General features: G+C 38.8%; 3 protein-coding genes across 3 annotated transcripts in view; all 3 read left to right on the top strand.

Annotated features, from left to right (window-relative positions):
• Positions 1-8223, top strand: part of LOC122064143 (receptor-like protein 7) — an 11003-nt gene extending 2780 nt beyond the window's left edge. Inside the window, exons 3-6 of the mRNA XM_042627848.1 lie at positions 3632-4598; positions 5101-5212; positions 5327-5396; positions 7987-8223. Coding sequence (XP_042483782.1) covers positions 3632-4598; positions 5101-5212; positions 5327-5396; positions 7987-8223 — 1386 coding nt within the window. The remainder of the gene's footprint in view (positions 1-3631; positions 4599-5100; positions 5213-5326; positions 5397-7986) is intronic.
• Positions 1-16431, top strand: part of LOC122064142 (receptor-like protein 7) — a 21586-nt gene extending 5155 nt beyond the window's left edge. Inside the window, exon 2 of the mRNA XM_042627847.1 lies at positions 13000-16431. Within this exon, the coding sequence (XP_042483781.1) occupies positions 13119-15713 (2595 nt within the window). The 5' untranslated portion in view covers positions 13000-13118 and the 3' untranslated portion in view covers positions 15714-16431. The remainder of the gene's footprint in view (positions 1-12999) is intronic.
• A 3639-nt stretch (positions 16432-20070) lies between these two features.
• LOC122064144 lies at positions 20071-20460 on the top strand. Its single transcript, XM_042627849.1, has one exon. It carries the CDS (start codon positions 20071-20073, stop codon positions 20458-20460), a length of 390 nt encoding a protein of 129 aa, XP_042483783.1.
• Positions 20461-20838: the final 378 nt, after the last annotated feature.

A 20838-nucleotide genomic window follows, 5' to 3' on the forward strand; every position in this document is an offset into this window, starting at 1 on the left:
AACTGGCTCAACTGTCTTATGCTTTGTAGGGTTGCAAAAATACCGGTTGAAGATCTGCCACAGAAAATCTGTCAAAGTTGAAGTCATTGCTAACCATTCTACCAGAGATCACAATTGTTCAATTTCAATTCTTGGGCAAAGGGGCCACTAAGCCATACTCATTACTAACTCTTAATCTACTTACTATTGTTAACAGGGTAGTAGTCTAGGGGAAGGAAGTCCTTGTCCTATCCGCAGCTGATTGTAGTTTCGAGTTGGCATGTACCACTATCTTTGTTTGATCATTACCATGGAGCAACCATTTACATTATCAAAAAAGAAAAAAAAGGCAAACCTATTTGTATAGTGGAGAGTTGAACATTTAACCTTACTTGGACTTGCACTAGAGTCTAAGCAGCCGAACTAGGTAGCCGCTCACCTCTGAACTAGAAGCTCATTCCAATGTTCACAAAAGTAAAGTTTTACCTTTCTCAGACTTATGCTAGAGTCATGTGCATGATATAGAACTACATTTCCATCAATAAAATCTTTCCCAGACACTCCCAGTGGGAGCCCCACACGGTCACACCCACGTGATATCTATTTAAGTTGATGCTGTGAAAAAATCTCTTCTTGTTGGATCCTGTGGTGGATTTGTGATTTCCATCAACCATGTTGTGAAAGAAAATATTTCTCAAAGATAGTGGACCAATTACCCAACCCACCCCACTGCAAAATGTTTGTACTCATTTCAAGGACTACATTTCAAAAGGAAAAAGGAATATTGATTTTTGAGTGATAAAAACCTCAAATAGCTACACCTTCATTAATGACATCAATCGGAATTGAATCCCCAGTTTTGATCATATCATATCCGATTCTCGATTCAAACAGATTTCAGCTCAAATAATTAGCCTATTGTTAGGTTTCATTTGGTTGCTAAGGGGATTAAAGGGATGGGAAATAAAACTTTTATACTTAAAAAATAATTTTTTTGTAACCATTTTCTTATGTGCAAGATTGTAAAACTTGGGCTCGATCTTAGGACAGTTAAGGCCGATACCGATCAAGATCATCTTGGATTAGACCATATATCACTCAGATTTAGCCTTACTTTTCAATAAAAAATTCATTTTTATTAGCATTTTACAATTATGACTTCCTAGTGGATCAGTATCCGATTGATCAGGATTAGCGATATAAGGCACATACCAATTCCACCCATGTTTTAGAATCATGCTCATGTGATTTTATCACTAACTACAAATCATTTTATATTTGGTTGTTAAATTTCACTTTATTTGGTATTCAAAACCCTTTGTTATAAAATATAAGTAAATTACACTTGAGGTAACTCTAAGTTTGAGAAAGTGACATTGGGGATACCTCATTTCTTAAAAGTGATGTTTAGGGCACCTCATTTTCAATTTTACCACACAAAAGGAATCCTTTGTAATAGTGTCTGACTTCCCATGGATACCATCCAAATAAATCTTGAGGAGGAGCCACTTTTGAATAAAGCACCACTGAATCTTTCTTCTGTTTATACACCAAGCCACAGCTTGTGACTAGTTAGTCAACACGTGTATTATGAGGAACCTGCACTTTCACTTAAATTTCACATTAACAATCTTTCTATGAATATGAACATTTAATAATTAATTTTGATTTTGAGATGAGTTTGTGATTAATAATCAATAAAGAGTGTTGAAAACGTGAATCACTTCCCCTTTAAACCTTCACTTTAACAATCTTTCTATGAATATGAACATTTAATAATTCATAATTTTGAAATTGAGCTAAATTTTTTCTCTAGTCAGTCGACAAATATTTGTTATAACATTGTATTACCTCCCAAGATAAAAAGTGAACCCTTCATTGTATCACTAGAGAAGGTTACTCAACAAATTTAGGCCCAATCGGAATCCTAGAAGTCAGATTGGTAGGCCGACTAGTGAGCAAGGCACCCACCAGTCCTTGCTCACCTGTTGATCCAGGGTCATTTCCTAGACTAGTGGGCCAAGATCGACTGGCAAGGCACCCACCAGTCCTTGCTCCCCTATCGGACCAGCAACTCTATTTGGATCGGTGGGCCAAGAGCGTCGAGCGAGATCACCCACCAATCTTGCTCGTTGGTCGAGCCAACAGCCGACCCAGAACAGACGAGCGCTAGATTGGTGGGTCCCATCTATTTTAAGGCACCCACCACTCATAACCGAGATTTTACTACTCTCTCCGATTCTTCACCCCATTTTGGGGAAACCAACATGGGTCTATTCAATCAAATTTTCCATAAATCTAAAGCTTTAAATCACGATTCCAACATATCTCTAAGGTGGATCCAAAGTCTCAAGCATGGATCTTACCTTGCTATACCCGTTCCCTAATCCAGTCTAATTTGAACTGTTGTGACAGACCTCGGATCGGAGATCAGAAGTACTACTGGGTTTTGGCTCGCGATTGTGCATTGTCGAAGGGGTAGAGATGACCCCACATGTTCATGCATTGCATGCCTATCTAACTGGAGGGGATTCATATCTTCTGATCCTAGATGGTAAGTGACTCGACTCTCCACACTTGAATTTTGGTATGCACATAAATTTATCGAATAGCCTTGAGCATGTCCGAGGGCAACCACCTGTGCGAGACCAACCCTAGGAAAGCAAGCTGTCTTGCTGTCTTGACCACCGGAAACAAGCCACTAGAAGCAGCCTAGGCCTAGATCCAGTGCCTATTTTTGATGGATTGACAGGCTATCGAGATTTCGATGCTTGTGGTTCCGCCACTCGCATCGTGAATGACTCCGAATGATCCCAAATCAACATTTAATAATATATTTTGTATTTGTAAATTTGTGGCTAGACAATCAACATAGAGTATTTAAAACAAGCAGGGATTGGACGTTTCCTAGTAGGACTCTACAGACCCAACTCTATAAGAGGAAGCCCAGAAGGAAGCAGAGGGTAAGTTCACCCACTTGCCATTACTTTCTGAATATTGTTGCACGAGTCACTAATTTGTGCATTAGAGGACTAATCCCAGAGTCACCCTGGGCCTCTGCCTTCTGTGTTCTTGAAGGACCGACGTCTAATCTTCTACAGATCCTCGGCAGCAACAACTTATAAAAAAAATCATTAATAAAATTATTTTTTTGAAAACAAAAGCCTTTTAGTATCTACTACATATATAATAGAATATAGAATGAAAACGGTTTGATAACTGTCTATTCATAAATAATTTTTGGGCAGAATTCCCTCAGGCCTGAAAACCCAGCAATCCAATGAGAATTATCCCCTTAATTTAACGTTGAACTTTCCAATACCAAATGTTCCCATGGAAAGAGACATTTCATTGAATTTGACCCAATCAAATTTGAGACCAGACTCCAGAGTCGGTCAACATAGCGTGTGGGATGTGTATTATCTCCGAAGATAAAAAGGGGAACACCTTCTTCCGTTTCGAAATATAATCTTTCTGTTTGTCGCTATCCCAATCAGAATGGGAGATCTCCCCTTTCTTCATCTTCGTCTCTTCTGCTTCTTCTTCTTCTTTGTCCTGTTGCTTTTGTCTCAGATCAGAGCAACTCTCTTGAGGCCTGAGGGAGCCACACATTTGCCTAGATGACCAGAAATCTGCTCTCTTGCAATTGCAGCAAGAGTCCTTTATTAATTCCACTAATTCATGGGAACCGGAAAAGGATTGTTGCTCATGCGGAGGCGTGACATGCAACTTCACCACTGGTTATGTCATCGATCTCGACTTGAGTGGTTATGTCATCGGTTTCCACTACAGTTCCTACTACGTGATCGATTCCAAGGTTTCAGGACCTATCTATTCCAACAGCAGCCTCTTCAGCCTCCATCATCTCCAAAGGCTCAATCTTGCTTTCAATGACTTCAAGCTCACTCCATTGCCGTCTGGATTTGATCGACTTCCAATCTTGACACATCTCAACCTCTCCCATTCCAATTTCTCCGGCCAGGTACCCTGGAAATTCTCACGCCTAACAAGGTTGGTTTCTCTTGATCTCTCCACCTTCAACTTCGACGAGAACTACTACTTCAATATCTGTAGTCGTATTCTAAAACTGGAAAAACCAAACCTGAAGGCATTGATCCAGAATCTAACATCTCTTGTGGAGCTAAACCTTAATGGTGTAGACCACTCTAGTCCTAGTCCTAAACATGGAAGAAGCAGTCATTGGTCTCAGGTCTTGCTGCAGTCTCTTCCCAACCTCCGTGAATTGAGTTTGTCTGGTTGTCGTCTTTCAGGTCCCAATCACACTTCTTTCTCACAGCTTGTATTCCTCGAGGAGCTCCGACTTGATGGAAATTATAAGCTTTCTCTTGAAGCACCCAACCTCTTGCCCCTCAATTTCTCTTATTTGAAAACTCTTAGTCTAAGCTATTGTGGATTGTATGGAGAGTTCCCCATCAGTGTTTTTCAACTACCCAATCTTAAATTCCTTGATGTGTCATTCAATTCTCTCATCAATGGTCAATTGTCAGATTTTCCATTTAACAATTCCTTTCAGTTCATATTGCTCTCTGGCACAAATTTTTCAGGAGCGATTCGAGATTCTATTGGAAATTTTAGGTTTTTGACGACATTACGACTTGGTAATTGTAATTTCTTTCAGTTCATTCCTTTCAGTCTCACCTTTTTTAACGAATCTCACCCAACTAAGTTATACCTTTACAACAAGAATGGATTGTAAGACGGGACAATCCATTCTTCTCTATTTACACTCCCATCATTACGGTACTTATGGCTTTCCAATAATCAGCTTAGTGGTCGACTTGATCTTGATCAGTTGTTTCATAATTCATCTCTTTCATCATCATTGGAATTCATGGATTTGGGTGGAAACAAATTGAATGAACAAATACCAAAATCAATTTCTCAATTCTCAAGTCTTTGGTCCCTCGATCTGAGCTCCAACGATTTTTGTGAAAATGTAAAGTTGGAGGACATATCGTCAAATAGATTTGTTGACATTTACGAGATAATAAAAAAAAAAAATGGGTCAACAGCACAAAAGGGCAATCAAGAAAAAAGAATCACCAGTATGGAATCATCAGCTGTTAGTGATGTTGTTGGATGAGATTTTCAAGATCACAGATAATGGTACATTGCCGAAAAGCCCAATCCTTCCAAAGCTGGCAGTAGAACTATTCATTGTGGCATTGAAGAGAACCGTCAAAACCTGTCTCTGCCCACTTGCAATGAAGAAGTGAGTGGGAATCACTCCGACTGATACTCCATAGGGAGCAAACCAACCAACACTATATGTCCCATTGCCAGCAATATTAGTAACTATCCTCTGGATTGTTTTTGACTGGTTTAGCTTTGCTATTGTAATAGAAGGCAAGTTCAAGTCAGTGCCATTCATGTCAGAAATTCCACAACTTTGGCCAGTATAGTATTAGTTCAGAACAACAGGAGCCGACCCATTAATGCCACAAAGGATTGAAAAGAAGTCATCAAAACCTACAACAAAACCACAAGTGTAATCTAAGTCAGCTAAGCTGATATCAAATAAAAAATTATAGTATCAATAATAAAAGCGAATGGCATAATTTTTCCAAGTTCTGCATTTTGCAGTACAATGTGTAAAACTAAATTCTATCATAAAAATGGTCAGCCCAACATAGACTAGTTAAAGCTTGGTAAAGGTTGCCAAGGACCTTAATAAGTATTTCACCATTGTTGTATAGAAACATCTTTTTTTTTTGGTAAAAGTTGTATAGAAACATCAGTTTAGAAATGAATGAATAAAGAAAAAGGGAAGACAGAAAAGGAAGGAAGAAAAAAAAGAATTAGAGGAATATTGTTGGGAACCACATTGGAAAACTCTAGAACCTTGGACGCCTTCATATATCAGAAAAGCCTCCCCAATTATGGCTTAAGCTTTTGGGTTAGATATACTACCATGGTATTAGAGCCATCAAGCCCACTAGGTTGATAAAATACCTATGTGTGGTCACCCAAAAAATGGGCAATACACATGGAGTGCTGGGATCCCACATTGGAAAACTCTAGGACCTTGATTTACCAGTTGGGTTCCTACTTTAACAGCTTAAGCTTTGGGTTGGATACTTCAACAGAAATCATATCGACAGTTCATCCTAGGGGTGTCAACTGGTCGGGCCGGTCCAGTTTCGATCGGGCTTAATCGGGCTTGAAGACTTTCAAAGGTTACACCGTGTCTGCCCATTTAACTAATCGGACTTAGTTATATGTTAAACGGGCTTTAACTGGTTTTTAAACGGGCCCTCTTTAAAATGTGTTCTTATATTCCGGCCCACTCATGCAAGCCCAAAAAAATGAAAATAAATCAATAAATGATACCAAATATAACCATTATTTAAAATGTGAACATGTCTTTACTTTTAGTTTTTATTCTTTAATTTGGGGGGTAAAATAGGTATTCTACAATCATTAAAGGGTCGGACCAAGTCGGTGCACAATAGGCCGGTCTCAGTCGGGGGTTATTCAGTCGATCTCAGTCGGGCGCCCGACGGTCCAAGTAGCAAAACTGAAACCGACCATTTATAAACGGTCCAGGTTGGGTCGATCTATAAACGGTTGGTCCCAATCGGTTTAGTCGGGTCGGGCCACGAATTGACACCCCTAGTTCATCCTCTCTTATCATAACAGCCTTGTAGTACAACTACCACAGTTCATCCTTAGAATTTTATACATATCAACATGTATGAATTATAATTCACCAAAAAAAAAAACATGTATGAATTATGTACAAAAATTACTAAATCTTCTAACAGTATAACTAATACATATTTATATGGGCAAGAGAACCCTGCTGGTCTGACATAGGGAAACATCAAACCTGCAGGCCAATGAGAGAGGAGTCGAGAGCATCTTCAACACACAGCGGGGAGGGGCAGCTCGGACTTTTAGCCCTGCACGAGACTGGCAGGATTCCCCAACAGTGTTTTTCAACATTCCGGTGTTTATGAATAGAAGAAATTAAAAGAAGAGTTAATTTTGAACCGAAGCGAATTAAGAGAAGAGTTAAATTTTTAATCTTGAGGAAAAATCTTATTTGTTGATATGACAACCTAGGCTGCAAGTCTTGCTCACCCCCCACCACACCCCCCCCAAAAAAAAAAAAACCAAAAAATAAAAAATAAAAGAGAAAGAAATAAAAAGAGAGGTATATATAAGGAAAAAGAAGCCTGAAAGGCATTGTGGCCAGACACAGAGGGAGGCGAAATAACCACCCCACCCCTCATGAAAGTCGGAAGTCCCGCCCTTGCTGATGCTTCCGCGTTTACTCTCATTGGCCTTGTGCTGGCATAGGGGCCATGCTGCCTTGTAAGAACCCTATCTCATATATATATATATATATATATTATTCGTTCAATGCTAATTTTGGTTGTAAGAAAATTACTTGCTAAAAAAGTTAGAATTTGTAAGTTGTTTATGTGATGACGATTCCCACGGGGCAAGTATGTTTCTTATTGTGGTTCACCTTCATATTTTTCGTGCTCAATGTCATGCAAGTTATAGCAGTGAGGTTTCTGACAGCATTTTAGTAGTGGCAGAATTGAAGGCTATATGTAGTGGTTCATTAATTTCCCCATCACTAGAGTGGCCACTGTTGCAAATGTAGGGACATTCCGTGTTAGTTATTTGGTGAATGAGACAAATAAGAAAATCTTATGGAGATGACCACTTCTGAACAGGCTGGTGAGATATCTCCTCCCATCTAGCAATGACTCGTTCCGGTGGGGGGCCTAGATCTGATGGTACTGTAGTAGATATGCTTGTCAGGGAGGGCTACCGTCGAGACCATCTAAGTGTAGGGTCAGATCCAACCATGGTGGTTTTCTTCTTGTGTCTTTCTGTGTTTTACCATTCTATATATATCCTTATGCATACTCTGCTTCAGACTTCATTTTTCTAATTTAAAAAAAAAGAATATTATTGATTTTTTTTTCCAATTAAATTCTGAAGTACTCGTTGATCTTTTAATAATTCTAGGCTGGCGCACGGATTGGGTGTTCTATTAGTGCTTCTAACAAGTGCAAGCCACCATGGTGGAGATCCTTGTTTGGAGGTGCTACTGTTGATGTCGCTGCATGTGAGCACTGTGAAGAGCTTGAGATGGCATCCTGTCTTGCTGTTTCTAAAGAATCCTGTCACAAGTTAGGAAAGGAGAAGTGCTTACCTCCTTTTCCGGATGCACGAATAGCATTGATTGATTGTAAAGAAGTTTGAAATTTTATTTTCTGGGCATCCCCAATAACAACAAGAAGCATATGGTCCAAGTCAATTGGGTCAAGACAGCCAGATTCCTGCCTTTCATTGCATTGTGACCTTGAAGTGACCACTATAAAGGAAGTGTGCTATTAGAATCTAAGACCAGCACGGAAGAATCTCCAGGTACAAGCAGCCTCAAGCAGGAAAGCTTGCACTAATAGACATAAGTTTTGAATCAAGGAGTTGTACAAGGGAAGCTCAAGTTCCAAGGTTTTATGACCACGATATGTTCAGGACACTAGATTCTGATTGCCTGGTTAATTTGCTTCATTTTATATGCTTGAACCAAAGAGGGAAGCTCTTTTACTGCTCACCACTTGGTTGAAGGACATTGCATGTGGTGGCTATCCCACTCAGGTCCGTTTGGAAGGACAAATGGTGATGTTTGAAGCTCATTCAATATTGAAAGTCAAAGAATGGAGTTGTGTTTGAAGCAGGCGGCTGCATCATCTCAAGCCCCCTACATTCATTCAATCTGTCACCTTCACAAGAGAATCCAATGTCCCCATCTCCTGCATCTTCACCAGCACATAGATTCATACTTTTAAATTAAAATTTGGTTTTGGCTGAAGAAGCACTCGATTCATACTGTTGCAGATTCATACCTTCATGATGGACTGAGAAAATTTCTGGTAGCTGCTGCAAGGTTCTGTCTGCATTGTGGTTGCTGAGCTCTTCTGGCTTAAGATTTCATGCCATTGTAATTGATCACTTCAGCAGCAGATGAATTCATCAATTTGTTTCATCGACTCTATTCTACCTAAGGACCAAATGTTTTACACTTACTTGTTGAGTACTGCTTCAGCCATATGTACTGGTAATATATAGAGGGAAATTAATGAGTTCTCTTTCTAGCTCTTGATTCCGTTTCAAAACGTTTTTAAAAAGACATTTTAACACTTAATTTGCAACATGGAAAAGATTGTTTTGGTTAAACTTAATAGGAACTAGATACACTATTGGTGCCCCCCTACATTAGCCCCATACAAATATTGTCGCTCTCCGGTACTTAACCTATATTTATTGATGGGAGAGGGATAGGTATGCTAACGGGTTACCTTAGAATCTTACGTGCTGGTAAGATTTTAGTCGTAGGATTTTGTCAATATAAACAAAACTGTTGGATCGAAGGAAAACATCCAAACCTCATTCCACTGCTGTTACACCGTTGCTCAACCGGAGTTTTGAATTATGAGGATCTAATCTCTCACTTTTCTCCACTAGTCAGCCCCTCCTAGAGCCTCATCGCCTTGATGCCCTTGCGTCGACACCGCTTTGCTAACGGACTAGATTATTGACGTTCCTTAGCTTTGAGATTCAAGACTTTTATAGGGATTTTATGTGGAATAAAACGATCAGACTGGATTATTGATGTTTGTTTCTTTCGTTGTTGAGAAAGCAATTGTTCTAGTTAGGGTTTAGTGTTTTTAAGGGATGAAAGCTGTGATGGCATTGTATTGCTTTCTATGATCATCACATGATGTAAAGTCCTGCTGGAGAGTTATGGAAGGTTTTCTTTGAGCAGATTTGGCCCTTCCACCACGTACTGACCCACAATATGACATTCTGTGAACTCTTTCGCTAACAAAACCTTTCAAAGTACAGAATGTTTAATATTTGCGTTGCCAATTTCCCTTAAGTTCTCTGCTGAAACTCGAATTGATGATTTTATGAGTAGTAACAGAAGAGATTGTCGACAGATTCAATGCCTATTCCCCACATGAACACACTTCGCACCAAGGTTGATGAGTTTGGGTTGAGTACTTCGGATTAAAAGAGATATCCGAGCTGTTGGACAGTTCTCCATGGCATCACTAAAGTTGGACAGGGCACGGCAAGCCCACTTTCAATCCTGTAAAGTGTACCCCTCCAGATTATCTAACAGGACCGATCTCAATAATGCGGGGAATTTGGGTTGAAGTTTGGCGGCAAATCTACACAACTTCTTGATCAAAGAAACTGTCTCGCGGAAAATCCCCATCATGAAGATAAGGGGCAACAACTATTTCTTCAAACTTCCCTAACTCATCATGCAGCAGCTATCCCCAACCCCCCTTCTTCTTTCCCTAAAAGAGGATTTGGTTTCTTAGGAAATCATGCAGTAGATTTTCTACTTCTAGTCTTGATCTGAGACTGCATTGTTTCTTAAAGGGAAAATTTTTCAAGATTTCAGATTTTCTCCCTTTCTTTGTGGAAGGGAGGGGGAGCCGGGGGAGACGGAGTGGAAGGGGAAAGGTAGGAGGACTGTGGAACGACAGTGTTGGGCAACTTACGTAAAACAACGTTTACAAATGAATGAGATCCTTTCTCTTTCATCTAACGGCCTATAGATGCTAGTATACTTTATGCCTGGGTAACCCGCTAGCATGCCCAGCCTTTTCCCTTTATTGATACTCCGTTGTTCTGAATTTTGTTTTCAATTCCCCCCTGAAGAGTGAACTTTGATCTCTCTTTCTCCCGTGATATTTTTAAATGACCAAATTACCTCTATTTTTTCACATGTTATTCTGTTCTCATCATTTACTAAAAAAATTCTCAGTCATATATGCTACACTTCCTTACCCCCTGTTCTTTCAAAATTTTATTCAAACTTCCCCTTTTTAAATAATTCATTTTGAATTTGAGTCAAGTTTGTGATTAGTAGGTCAACATAGAAAAGCAACCCAGTGCACGAACCTCCCATTACTGAAATTTAAAATGAATTAATCAATTGGCATAGTGTTCAATAATTCCTTTTGCATTTTAAGCCAAATTTTAGGGCTAATCATTGGGCATAGACACTTGAAGACTTATAATAAGATAAAAAAGGGAAGCTTCTACTTTTCTTAGAAGTTGTTATCCCAATTAGATTGGGAGATATTCCACTAATCCATTTTAATTTGAACCATAGTTATATTTTCCACCATTGAAGATTTGTAGATTATGTTATATTTTTTTAAGTGGAATCTATCAGATGAATTGAACAGCTAGAGGATGATACCAAAACCATAAAGCTAATCAGCTTTTTAATTTTTTGATCATAAGATGTCTTGGAATTCTTATGTAGAGATCTGTAAAATCTAATTTTTATGATATTAATACGGATTGATAGTATATCGTTTTGTGGAATAGCCAAATATCTGATTCAATAACTTGCGTTAAATCCACGGATCCAATGCTTGGTCTCCTTTGGCGGAGTAGTATGTTCAGCCTCCATGATGACTTCTTGTTTTCTTGTCTCTTGATGACTCTATGCATGCTGAATCAATATAAATTATTTATTTTTGGTACATATAGCTATATTGCAAAAGGACAAATGAAAAATATATTTGTGGGATCGGAAAACTCTAAATATGATTTCTCTAATCAAAATAGCTAGACCTACAATAATCACAACAGAAAAATTAAAACAAATAAATGTTTCATTTGTCAATGTTGAAATTTCAAGTTACAAAAATTTTACATTGATGGAGACATATCATTATCTCAATTTGAGAAAAGTTTGTGGCTAAGTTAGTCAACAGAGCGTGAGGTCAGCATGGGCTTATGGACTAATCTGGCCGAAGACCTAGATACTTGTTGTTAGCTTAGAAGAAAGGGAAACGTTCAGTTTGATTACCTCACATGGTTTGACTGATCAGATTCCGATTTTTGAAACAATGGTTTAGGGCCCCTGTAGAAAATTATCTTTTTATATTGTGTGATTGGTTTTTTAATGCGTAAACTGTACTCTATGGGGAGATAATTCTAAAACCATCGATAAGGACTCATGCATGACGGATCAAGACCGAGCATCGACGCTTTGAGTCGTTGGAATAGTTCATCAGCCAACCACGTAGTGGTCTTTAATTTTGGGACTATAAATGGGATGGAAAAGACTGAGATGATGACTTTGTCCATTTTTCCCAAGGATAGTTCTTTTTCTGTTGAATCATAAGATTCTATTATCTTCTTCTTTTCTTTTATGACTACATTTGAGAAGGATAAATGAAAAATATATTTGTAAGGTTTGGGTGCTTCAAATATGACTCCTCTTACCACAATGACTATTAGCTAAATCTTCATTCATCACACTAACGAAAAACAAATAAGTCTTCATTTTTCAATGTTGAAATTTTAAATTACCAAAATTTTCCATGTGTGTAGTCATTAATTCATTGTCAATTTAAGCCAAATTTTTTACTGGTCTTTTTTGAAACTATAAGTCTTCATCCTTCGATGTGAAATTTCAAATTATCAAAATTTCTATGAATGGATACATTCTTTGAGACAATTTTGTAACTAGCATTTTTTGAAATTATTAAGTCTTCATTCATCAATGTTGAAATTTTAAATTATCAAAAGTTGCATGAATAGAGACAATTTCCATTAATTCATACTTAGTTTTCTTATTACGTCGATCATACCCTGAGGGGATATGATTCTGAAATCTTTGATTAAGGACTCATGCATTGTGGAGGACCAAGACTGAGCATTGACGCATGGAGTCTTTGGAGTAATTCAGGGGTGGAATTAAGGGTCATGCATTGTGGAGGACCAAGACTGAGCATTAACGCATTGAGTCGTTGGAGTAACTCATGGGTTGGAAAAGACTGAGAGTTGTTGGATGACTCCCTCTCTGTTTTTAACTTTGACGGTTGTTTTGTTATTGAATCATAAGATTCAATTATCTTCTATGAAACATTACTTTACATTATATGGAGATTTGAGAGTCAACATATAGCTTATACAACACGCACACATTATCTTTGTTGATAAATAGGGAACCTATCTACCTTCGCTTATTCTTCATCCCACATTCTATTCTAAGCCGCCCTCTTCCTGTTCTACCTACCTAGCTCCACTTTTTTTCTTTTCCATTAATCCTAATTAGAATGGGAATTTATCTCCCCTTTGCTCGTCTTCTCCTTTTCTTGAGCTTCTTCTACTTCTTCTTCCTCCTATTACTGCTTTTGCCTCAGATCCAAGCAGCTCAAGAGAGCCATATTTGCCTACATGACCAGAAATCTGCTCTCTTGCAATTCCGGCATGAGTTCATCATCACAGACAACATTTCCTTCAGTTCATGGGAACCGGGAACAGATTGTTGCTCATGGGATGGCGTCACTTGTAACGTCACCACTGGTTACGTGATTCGTCTCGACTTGAGTGGTAGTTTCGACTTCAATTCCGACATGATCAATTCCAAGCTCTCAGGACCTATTTATTCCAACAGCAGCCTCTTCGGCCTCCATCATCTCCAAAGGCTCAACCTTGCTTACAATGACTTCAGGTTGGCTCCTATCCCATCTGGGTTTGATCGTCTTCCAAGCTTGACTCATCTCGACCTCTCCTATTCCAATTTCTCTGGTCAGATACCCTGTGAATTCTCACGCCTAACAAGGTTGGTTTCTCTTGATCTCTCCACCTTTGACTTCGACTACTACGATTACTACTGCTACAACTTCAATATCTGTCATCGTATTCTAAAACTGGAAAGACCAAACCTTAAGGAGTTGATCCAGAATCTGACATCTCTTGTGGAACTATACCTTGATGGTGTAGACCTCTCTAGTCCTAGTTCTAGTCCTACACAGGGAAGCAACCGTCATTGGTCTCAAGTCTTGCCGCAATCACTTCCCAACCTTCGTTCATTGAGTTTTTCTGGCTGTGGTCTTTCAGGTCCCATTCACTCTTCTTTCTCGCAGCTTGTATTCCTCGAGGAGCTCCGACTTGATGGAAACTATAATCTTTCTCTTGAAGCACCCAACTTCTTGCCCCCCAATTTCTCTCAATTGAAAACTCTTAGTCTAAGCTCTTGTGGATTGTATGGGAAGTTCCCCAGCAGTGTTTTTCAACTACCCAATCTTCAGATCTTTGATGTATCAAACAATTCTCTCCTCAATGGTCAATTGCCAGATTTTCCACTTAACAATTCCTTTCAGTTCATATCGCTCTCTGACACAAATTTTTCAGGAGCGATTCCAGATTCTATTGGAAATCTTAGGTTTTTGACGACATTACGACTTGATGGTTGTAATTTCTCCGGATTGGTTTCACCTTTTCTAACCAATCTCACCCAACTAACTGAGCTACACCTTTCCCACAATAGTTTTACCGGTTCAGTCCCTATGTTTAATAAAGACACTGTTCCAAATCTTACATATTTGGAATTGTCTGACAATCTTCTTGACGGGACAATCCATTCTTCTCTATTTACACTCCCATCATTGTACAAATTATTTCTTTCAAATAATCAGCTTAGTGGTCGACTTGATCAGTTGTTTCATAATTCATCTCTTTCATCATCATCATTGGAATTCATGGATTTGAGTGGAAACAAATTGAATGGACAAATACCAACATCAATTTCTCAATTCTCAAGTCTTTGGTTCCTCCTTCTGGGATCCAACGATTTTAGTGGCACTGTAAAACTGGAGGACACGTTTGGGAACCTTGAGAACCTTTCATCTCTTGACCTGTCAAACAACAACCTATTGTCACTTGAATTTGGCAACGATAGTTCTTTTCGTCCTCAGCTTTATGAATTGCAGTTGATATCTTGCCACATCAAAGAATTCCCAAAGTTCTTGAGAACTCAAGAGCAATTGGAGTATTTAGATCTTTCAAACAACACCATTTCTGGGCAAGTACCAAATTGGATATGGAAGAAACAGTTACAGTATTTGAATCTTTCATACAACTCTCTAAATACTTTGGAGCTACCACTACTCCTAAATTTTTCCTCAAGTCCATTAAGTACTCTAGATCTCAGCAACAACAAGCTACAAGGGTCTCTCCCAATTCCCGCATCATCTATCACATTCTTTTCAATTTCGAATAATAGCTTTGTTGGAAGAATCCGTGAGTCAATATGCAAATTGGGTGGACTACGAGTTTTTGATGCCTCTCACAACACCTTGAGCGGTTCAATTCCGGAATGTCTAGGTAACATTGGCACTCTCACTGTATTGGATGTACAAGGGAATAGATTTCACGGAATGCCTCAAAATTTTACAAATGCTAGCAGCTTGAGGACACTCAAAATGAATGGAAATATTTTACAAGGGCAAGTGCCTAGGTCATTGGCGAATTGCACATCACTAGAGGTTCTAGATCTTGGGAAGAACAAGATGTTTGATACCTTCCCCTTTTGGTTGGGGAAATTGCCTATGTTGCGAGTTCTTGTATTGCATTCCAACAGATTCTATGGTCCTATCAAACACCCTCGAACCCTGGATGAATTCCCGATGTTGCAAATTTTGGACCTCTCTTCCAATACATTTACAAGAAATTTTCCAATTGAATACTTTGGAAGCTTGAAGGCAATGATGTTTAAAAAAGGGAACAAGTCAAAACCACAATATATTGGAGAACAATATATTGGAGAATCCTACTACAGAGACTGTGACAATCATGAACAAAGGTCTAGAAATGGAGCTAGTGAGGATCTTGACCATCTACACAGCTCTCGATCTATCCAACAATAGATTCCAGGGGGAGATTCCAAAAGTGATTGGAGAGCTTACATCTCTTGTGGTTCTAAACATGTCTCAAAATGACCTAGTAGGCCAAATCCCATCATCGATAGGAAACATGGAAGAGTTGGAGTCATTGGATCTCTCACAAAACAAGCTCTCAGGCCAGATCCCTCGACAACTCGCTAATCTTACCTTTCTTGCATTCTTAAACCTCTCCCAAAATCATCTTGAGGGGCCTATACCACGAGGCAATAAATTGGAGACGTTTTCAAACACTTCTTACAATGCAAATCCAGGATTATGTGGTTTTCCCTTATCAAGGAAATGCAGAGCTACCAGTGATGATATGCCACCGCAAGGTCCACAAGGGGAGAGATCAACAAATGACTCCAAATTTGATTGGAAATTCATGTTGATGGGTTATGGATGCGGTATGGTAATTGGATTTGTCATAGGATATATCATTTTCAAAGATGAGTGGATAATAAGGATTTTTAGATTGGCACCAATTGGGCGACGGAGAAAGTCCAAGGGAGGAAGATTGAGAAGATGATGACAAAGTGATAAAAAGAAGATGGTGAGAGATGATCTAAAAATCTTCTTCTTCTTTTTTCCCCTCTTTATGTAAATAAGTTAGCAACTTTTTTTCTTGGGGTGTTAAGATTGTCTTGAGCTTGTTATTGTGTAATCCAATCTTAATATGAGTAATTTTGTTTACTAAATTCAATAGACCATGTATTTGTAAATTCTTCTACAGTCACTGAGGCCCAAATATCTTTCATACATGCAAAAATATTTCAATTTTCTGTTTAATATTTGGATATGTGGTTGGAATTCAAAACAGAATCAAATCTGAAAGATGTTTGAGCTATTGACAACCTTTCAACTCATTGAAGAAATATTTTCTAATTATAACAAATTTTTTTTTTTTTGGATGTATCATAGGTGCATTGACTAGCCATTGTGCTGTTAACTTATTTTTCACTTGGAGGATTATTTTTTTGGGATTCTCATTTTCCTCTTTGGCTTAATTCGCATGTCTTTGTTTGTGGGAGATGCCAATACACACATGCAGATCATAGGTGCATTGACTAGCCTTCAAAGAACTTCTGAAAATTTGCATGAAAAGAATAGATTCCAAAAATGAATTCGGTGCCGCTATGTCTAAAAAATCAAACTTTTGAATACATATCTGATCTAGCAACTACACCTGAATCTGTAAATCAAGATGTAAGAACAAAGAATGGCTTTGGTTAAGTGTCACAAATCCTGGTTTAATAGGCATACCTAGTATTATTTATTTCTTATCTTACCAATGAGATCCAAAAAAAAGGTTTTCCTCTGCATAACATGTGGCAGTTTATGAAAATTACAAGGTCCACCAATTGCAACTTAAAGTATGGGCATTTAACCACCCAATTAGGCCAACACCAATTAGTAATGTTACTCAGACTGATTAGATGCACTCCATACTCTGTAAGGACAAGGTCAACTGTCTTTACAAAAACTTAAGAGGAGGGTAAGTAACTAAAAGTGTGGATGAAAAATGGTGAGAAGTAGGATTTGAGGTGTTGAAGAAAAGCAGTGACCAAAGATGTCTAATTTTCACTTCTATTGAAAGCAATTGTAGTTTATCAGAATTATGTATCGATGATGTGATAATTCAATTAAGAATATCCAATAATCATGAATCAGACAATCAATTTTATGCAATCTACTTGGTAATAACGAAGGCAAAAGTGGGAGGAATTAACAAAGTAGATGGAAAGTTCTCGACAGGGTAATGCATGAGCAAATAAAAGTAGCTAGGGCAGGCTAGTGTTGGAGGTGCATTTGGAGACCACATCCGAGATTGCAATTTAGTAGTGGTAGAACTGAAGACTATGTAGTGGTTCAATAGTTTCACATCACTAATGTGTCCAGACCTGGAAAATGTAAGCATATTCAACCTTGGTTATTACTTATTAGGTGTATGAGCCAAAGAAGAAAATCTGGGTTATAAACTGGCTCAACTGTCTTATGCTTTGTAGGGTTGCAAAAATACCGGTTGAAGATCTGCCACAGAAAATCTGTCAAAGTTGAAGTCATTGCTAACCATTCTACCAGAGATCGCAATTGTTCAATTTCAATTCTTGGGCAAAGGGGCCACTAAGCCATACTCATTACTAACTCTTAATCTACTTACTATTGTTAACGGGGTAGTAGTCTAGTGGAAGAAAGCCCTTGTCCTATCTGCAGCTGATTGTAGTTTCGAGCTGGCATGTCCCACTATCTATGTTTGATCACTACCATGGAGCAGCCATATACATTATCAAAAAAGAAAAAAAGGAAAACCTATTTATGTAGTGGAGAGTCGAGCATTAAACCTTACTTGGACTTGCGCTAGAGTCTAAGCAGCCAAACTACGTAGCCCCTCGACTCTGAACTAGAAGCTCATCCCAATGTTCACAAAAGTAAGGTTTTACCTTTCTCGGACTTATGCTAGAGTCATGTGCATGATATAGAACTACATTTCCATCAATAAAATCTTTCCTGAACACTCCCAGTAGGAGCCCCACACGGCCACACCCACGAGATATCTATTTAAGTTGATGCTGTGAAAAAATCTCGTCGTTGTTGGATCCTGTGGTGGATTGGTGATTTCCATCAACCATCTTGTGAAAGAAAATATTTCTCAAAGATAGTGGACCAATTACCCAACCCACCCCACGGCAAAATTTTTTTTCTCATTTCAAGGATTACATTTCAAAAGGAAAAAGGAATATAGATTTGTGAGTGATGAAAACCTCAAATGGCTACACCTTCATTAATGACATAAATCGGAATTGAATCCCCAGTTTTGATCATATCATATCCGATTCTCGATTCAAACAGATTTCAGTTCAAATAATTAGCCTATTGTTAGGTTTCATTTGGTTGCTAAGGGGATTAAAGGGATGGGAAATAAACCTTTTATGCTTAAAAAATAATTTTTTTGTAACCATTATCTTATGTGCAATAATTAGCTTTGTCGGGTGTAAGCTAAACCCATTTATAAATAGGTAGTATTCGGTGCAGTGTCCTAGCCCGATGGGCGCCCAATCTACCATCCTGACTTGAACCGACTCCTTTAAGCTTGACCTAGCCCGACCCCTTTTAATACTACTTGTATTTTTTATTTTAATACTACTTGTATTTAGTGCTAAGGCTATGTGATATGTACAGTTGAGATGATGGTAATTGTTATATGAACAATCATTTTTTTTTTTTAATCAAAGTGGATCTTAAGCTTTGGAATACTAACACCTTTGGGAACATCTCTTCTCTAGTAGCTGATTGTAGGAATAGGCTCTCCTCCATTCAGGTCTAGCTTCAGGCAGACTACTTGAACCCCTCTTTAGCTATGGATGAAAAATTAGAATCTTCAAAGCTTCTTGCTCTCGTCTCAGGAAGAGAGCTTCTTAAGGCAAAAGTCTAGAATTACTTGGTTGGAAATTGGAGACTCAAAACTCTTCGTACTTTCATCGTACTTTGAAGGCTAGAAACAATTACAACTCCATCACCAAGCTTATTTCCCCTGATGGCTCCCAAGTCTCCTCAGTGGATGAGATAAAAGAGTTGGTTGTGAACCATTTCAAGCATTTGTTCAACCCTCCTCTTCCTCCGGCTTCCCCTATTTAAGGTCACTTTAACAAATTTGTTCCTACCAATGGCTCAAATGCTTTGGTCAATCCCCTCGGATGAGGAGATATCTTTTGCTATCCTCTCCCACAAAGCTAATAAAGCCCCTGGCCTAGATGGATTTAGTATGGGTTTCTTCAAATCTGCTTGGGATGTCTTCAAAGAGGATCTAGTAAAGGCAGTTAAAAGCTTCTTCTACAACCCAAGTCAAATCAAGAGCATCAATCACACCTTTCTTTGCCTCATCCCCAAGCATGAGGGAGCCAACGCAATGGTTGATTTTAGGCCAATCTCTATATGCGATCTCATCTACAAGTTCATTGCTAAAATCTTTTCCAATAGGATCAAGAAAGTGATTGATACCCTTGTCAGTGACAACCAATCAGCTTTCATCCCAAGAAGAAGTATTGGTGATAACATTTTGTTGTGTCATGAGACTATAAGAGGTTTTGACAAGAAGGGCCATCCCCCAGCTGCTCTCATGAAGATTGATATCCATAAGGCTTTCTACTTTTTGAGATGGGACTTCATCATTTCTATCCTCAACAAGATGGGCTTCCCTCCCTCAATCACAAATTAGATCTTTCATTTCATTGCCTCCCCATGATTCTCGGTCTTGATCAATAGAATCTTGGCTGGATACTTCTCCCCCTCTTTTGGAATTAGGTAGGGATGCCCTCTCTCGTCTTATTTAATTTTCCTTGCTATGGAGGTTCTTTCCGGTAGTCTGCAAGCTGCCTCGGACAAAAATCTTATTGCCCCCATCAATAAATGTAAAGCTTTAAGGCTCACCCACCTCGCTTTTGCCGATAATTTGATGATCTTCTCCAAAACTGATGGCCCTTCTATTGATTCTATTATGCTTTGGCTTAATCTCTTTGCTTCGATGTCTAGTCTTCGCATCAACCCAAGGAAATCTCTCATCTTCCTCTCTGGAATTTTGGATGCTTCAAAGGTCTACTTCCTTGAGAAAACTGGTTTCGATCTGGGGTCTCTTCCAGTTAGATATTTAGGGTTGCCTCTAATTCCAACAAAACTCTCAGCTCACCATTGTTCTCCCATATTGGATCTCATCAGAAAGCGGCATCAATCATGAAAATACAAGTTTCTTTCCTTTGTTGGGTGGCTAGAGCTCATAAGATCTATTCTCCAAGCCTCCTACATCTACTAGCTTGGTATCTATGGGTTGCCCAAATCCATTACTACAAAATTAGAATCCATCTTTGCTTCCTTCCTTTGGAAAGGATGCGAAACTTCCAGATTCCTCCGGCCTCTAAGCGGGGCTGCGATATGCCTTCCCAAAAAGGAAGGGGGACTGGGTTTGAGGCGTATCAAGGTCGTCAACTATCTGGGTATTCTAAAGTTGATATGGAAAGTGGTCTCTAAAAAGAAAAGCATCTGGGTTGACTGGAACTACTCTAATATGCTGAAGAATGACTCCTTTTGGACAGTGCACTCTCCCTCAGATGCTTCT

Source organism: Macadamia integrifolia, unplaced genomic scaffold (assembly GCF_013358625.1).
Source record: "Macadamia integrifolia cultivar HAES 741 unplaced genomic scaffold, SCU_Mint_v3 scaffold1545, whole genome shotgun sequence".
Lineage (NCBI taxonomy): Eukaryota > Viridiplantae > Streptophyta > Magnoliopsida > Proteales > Proteaceae > Macadamia > Macadamia integrifolia.

Excerpts from the sequence above, each read along its gene's own strand:
- LOC122064144 (XM_042627849.1), top strand. The coding sequence starts at position 20,071 with ATGGAGGTTCTTTCCGGTAGTCTGCAAGCTGCCTCGGACAAAAATCTT.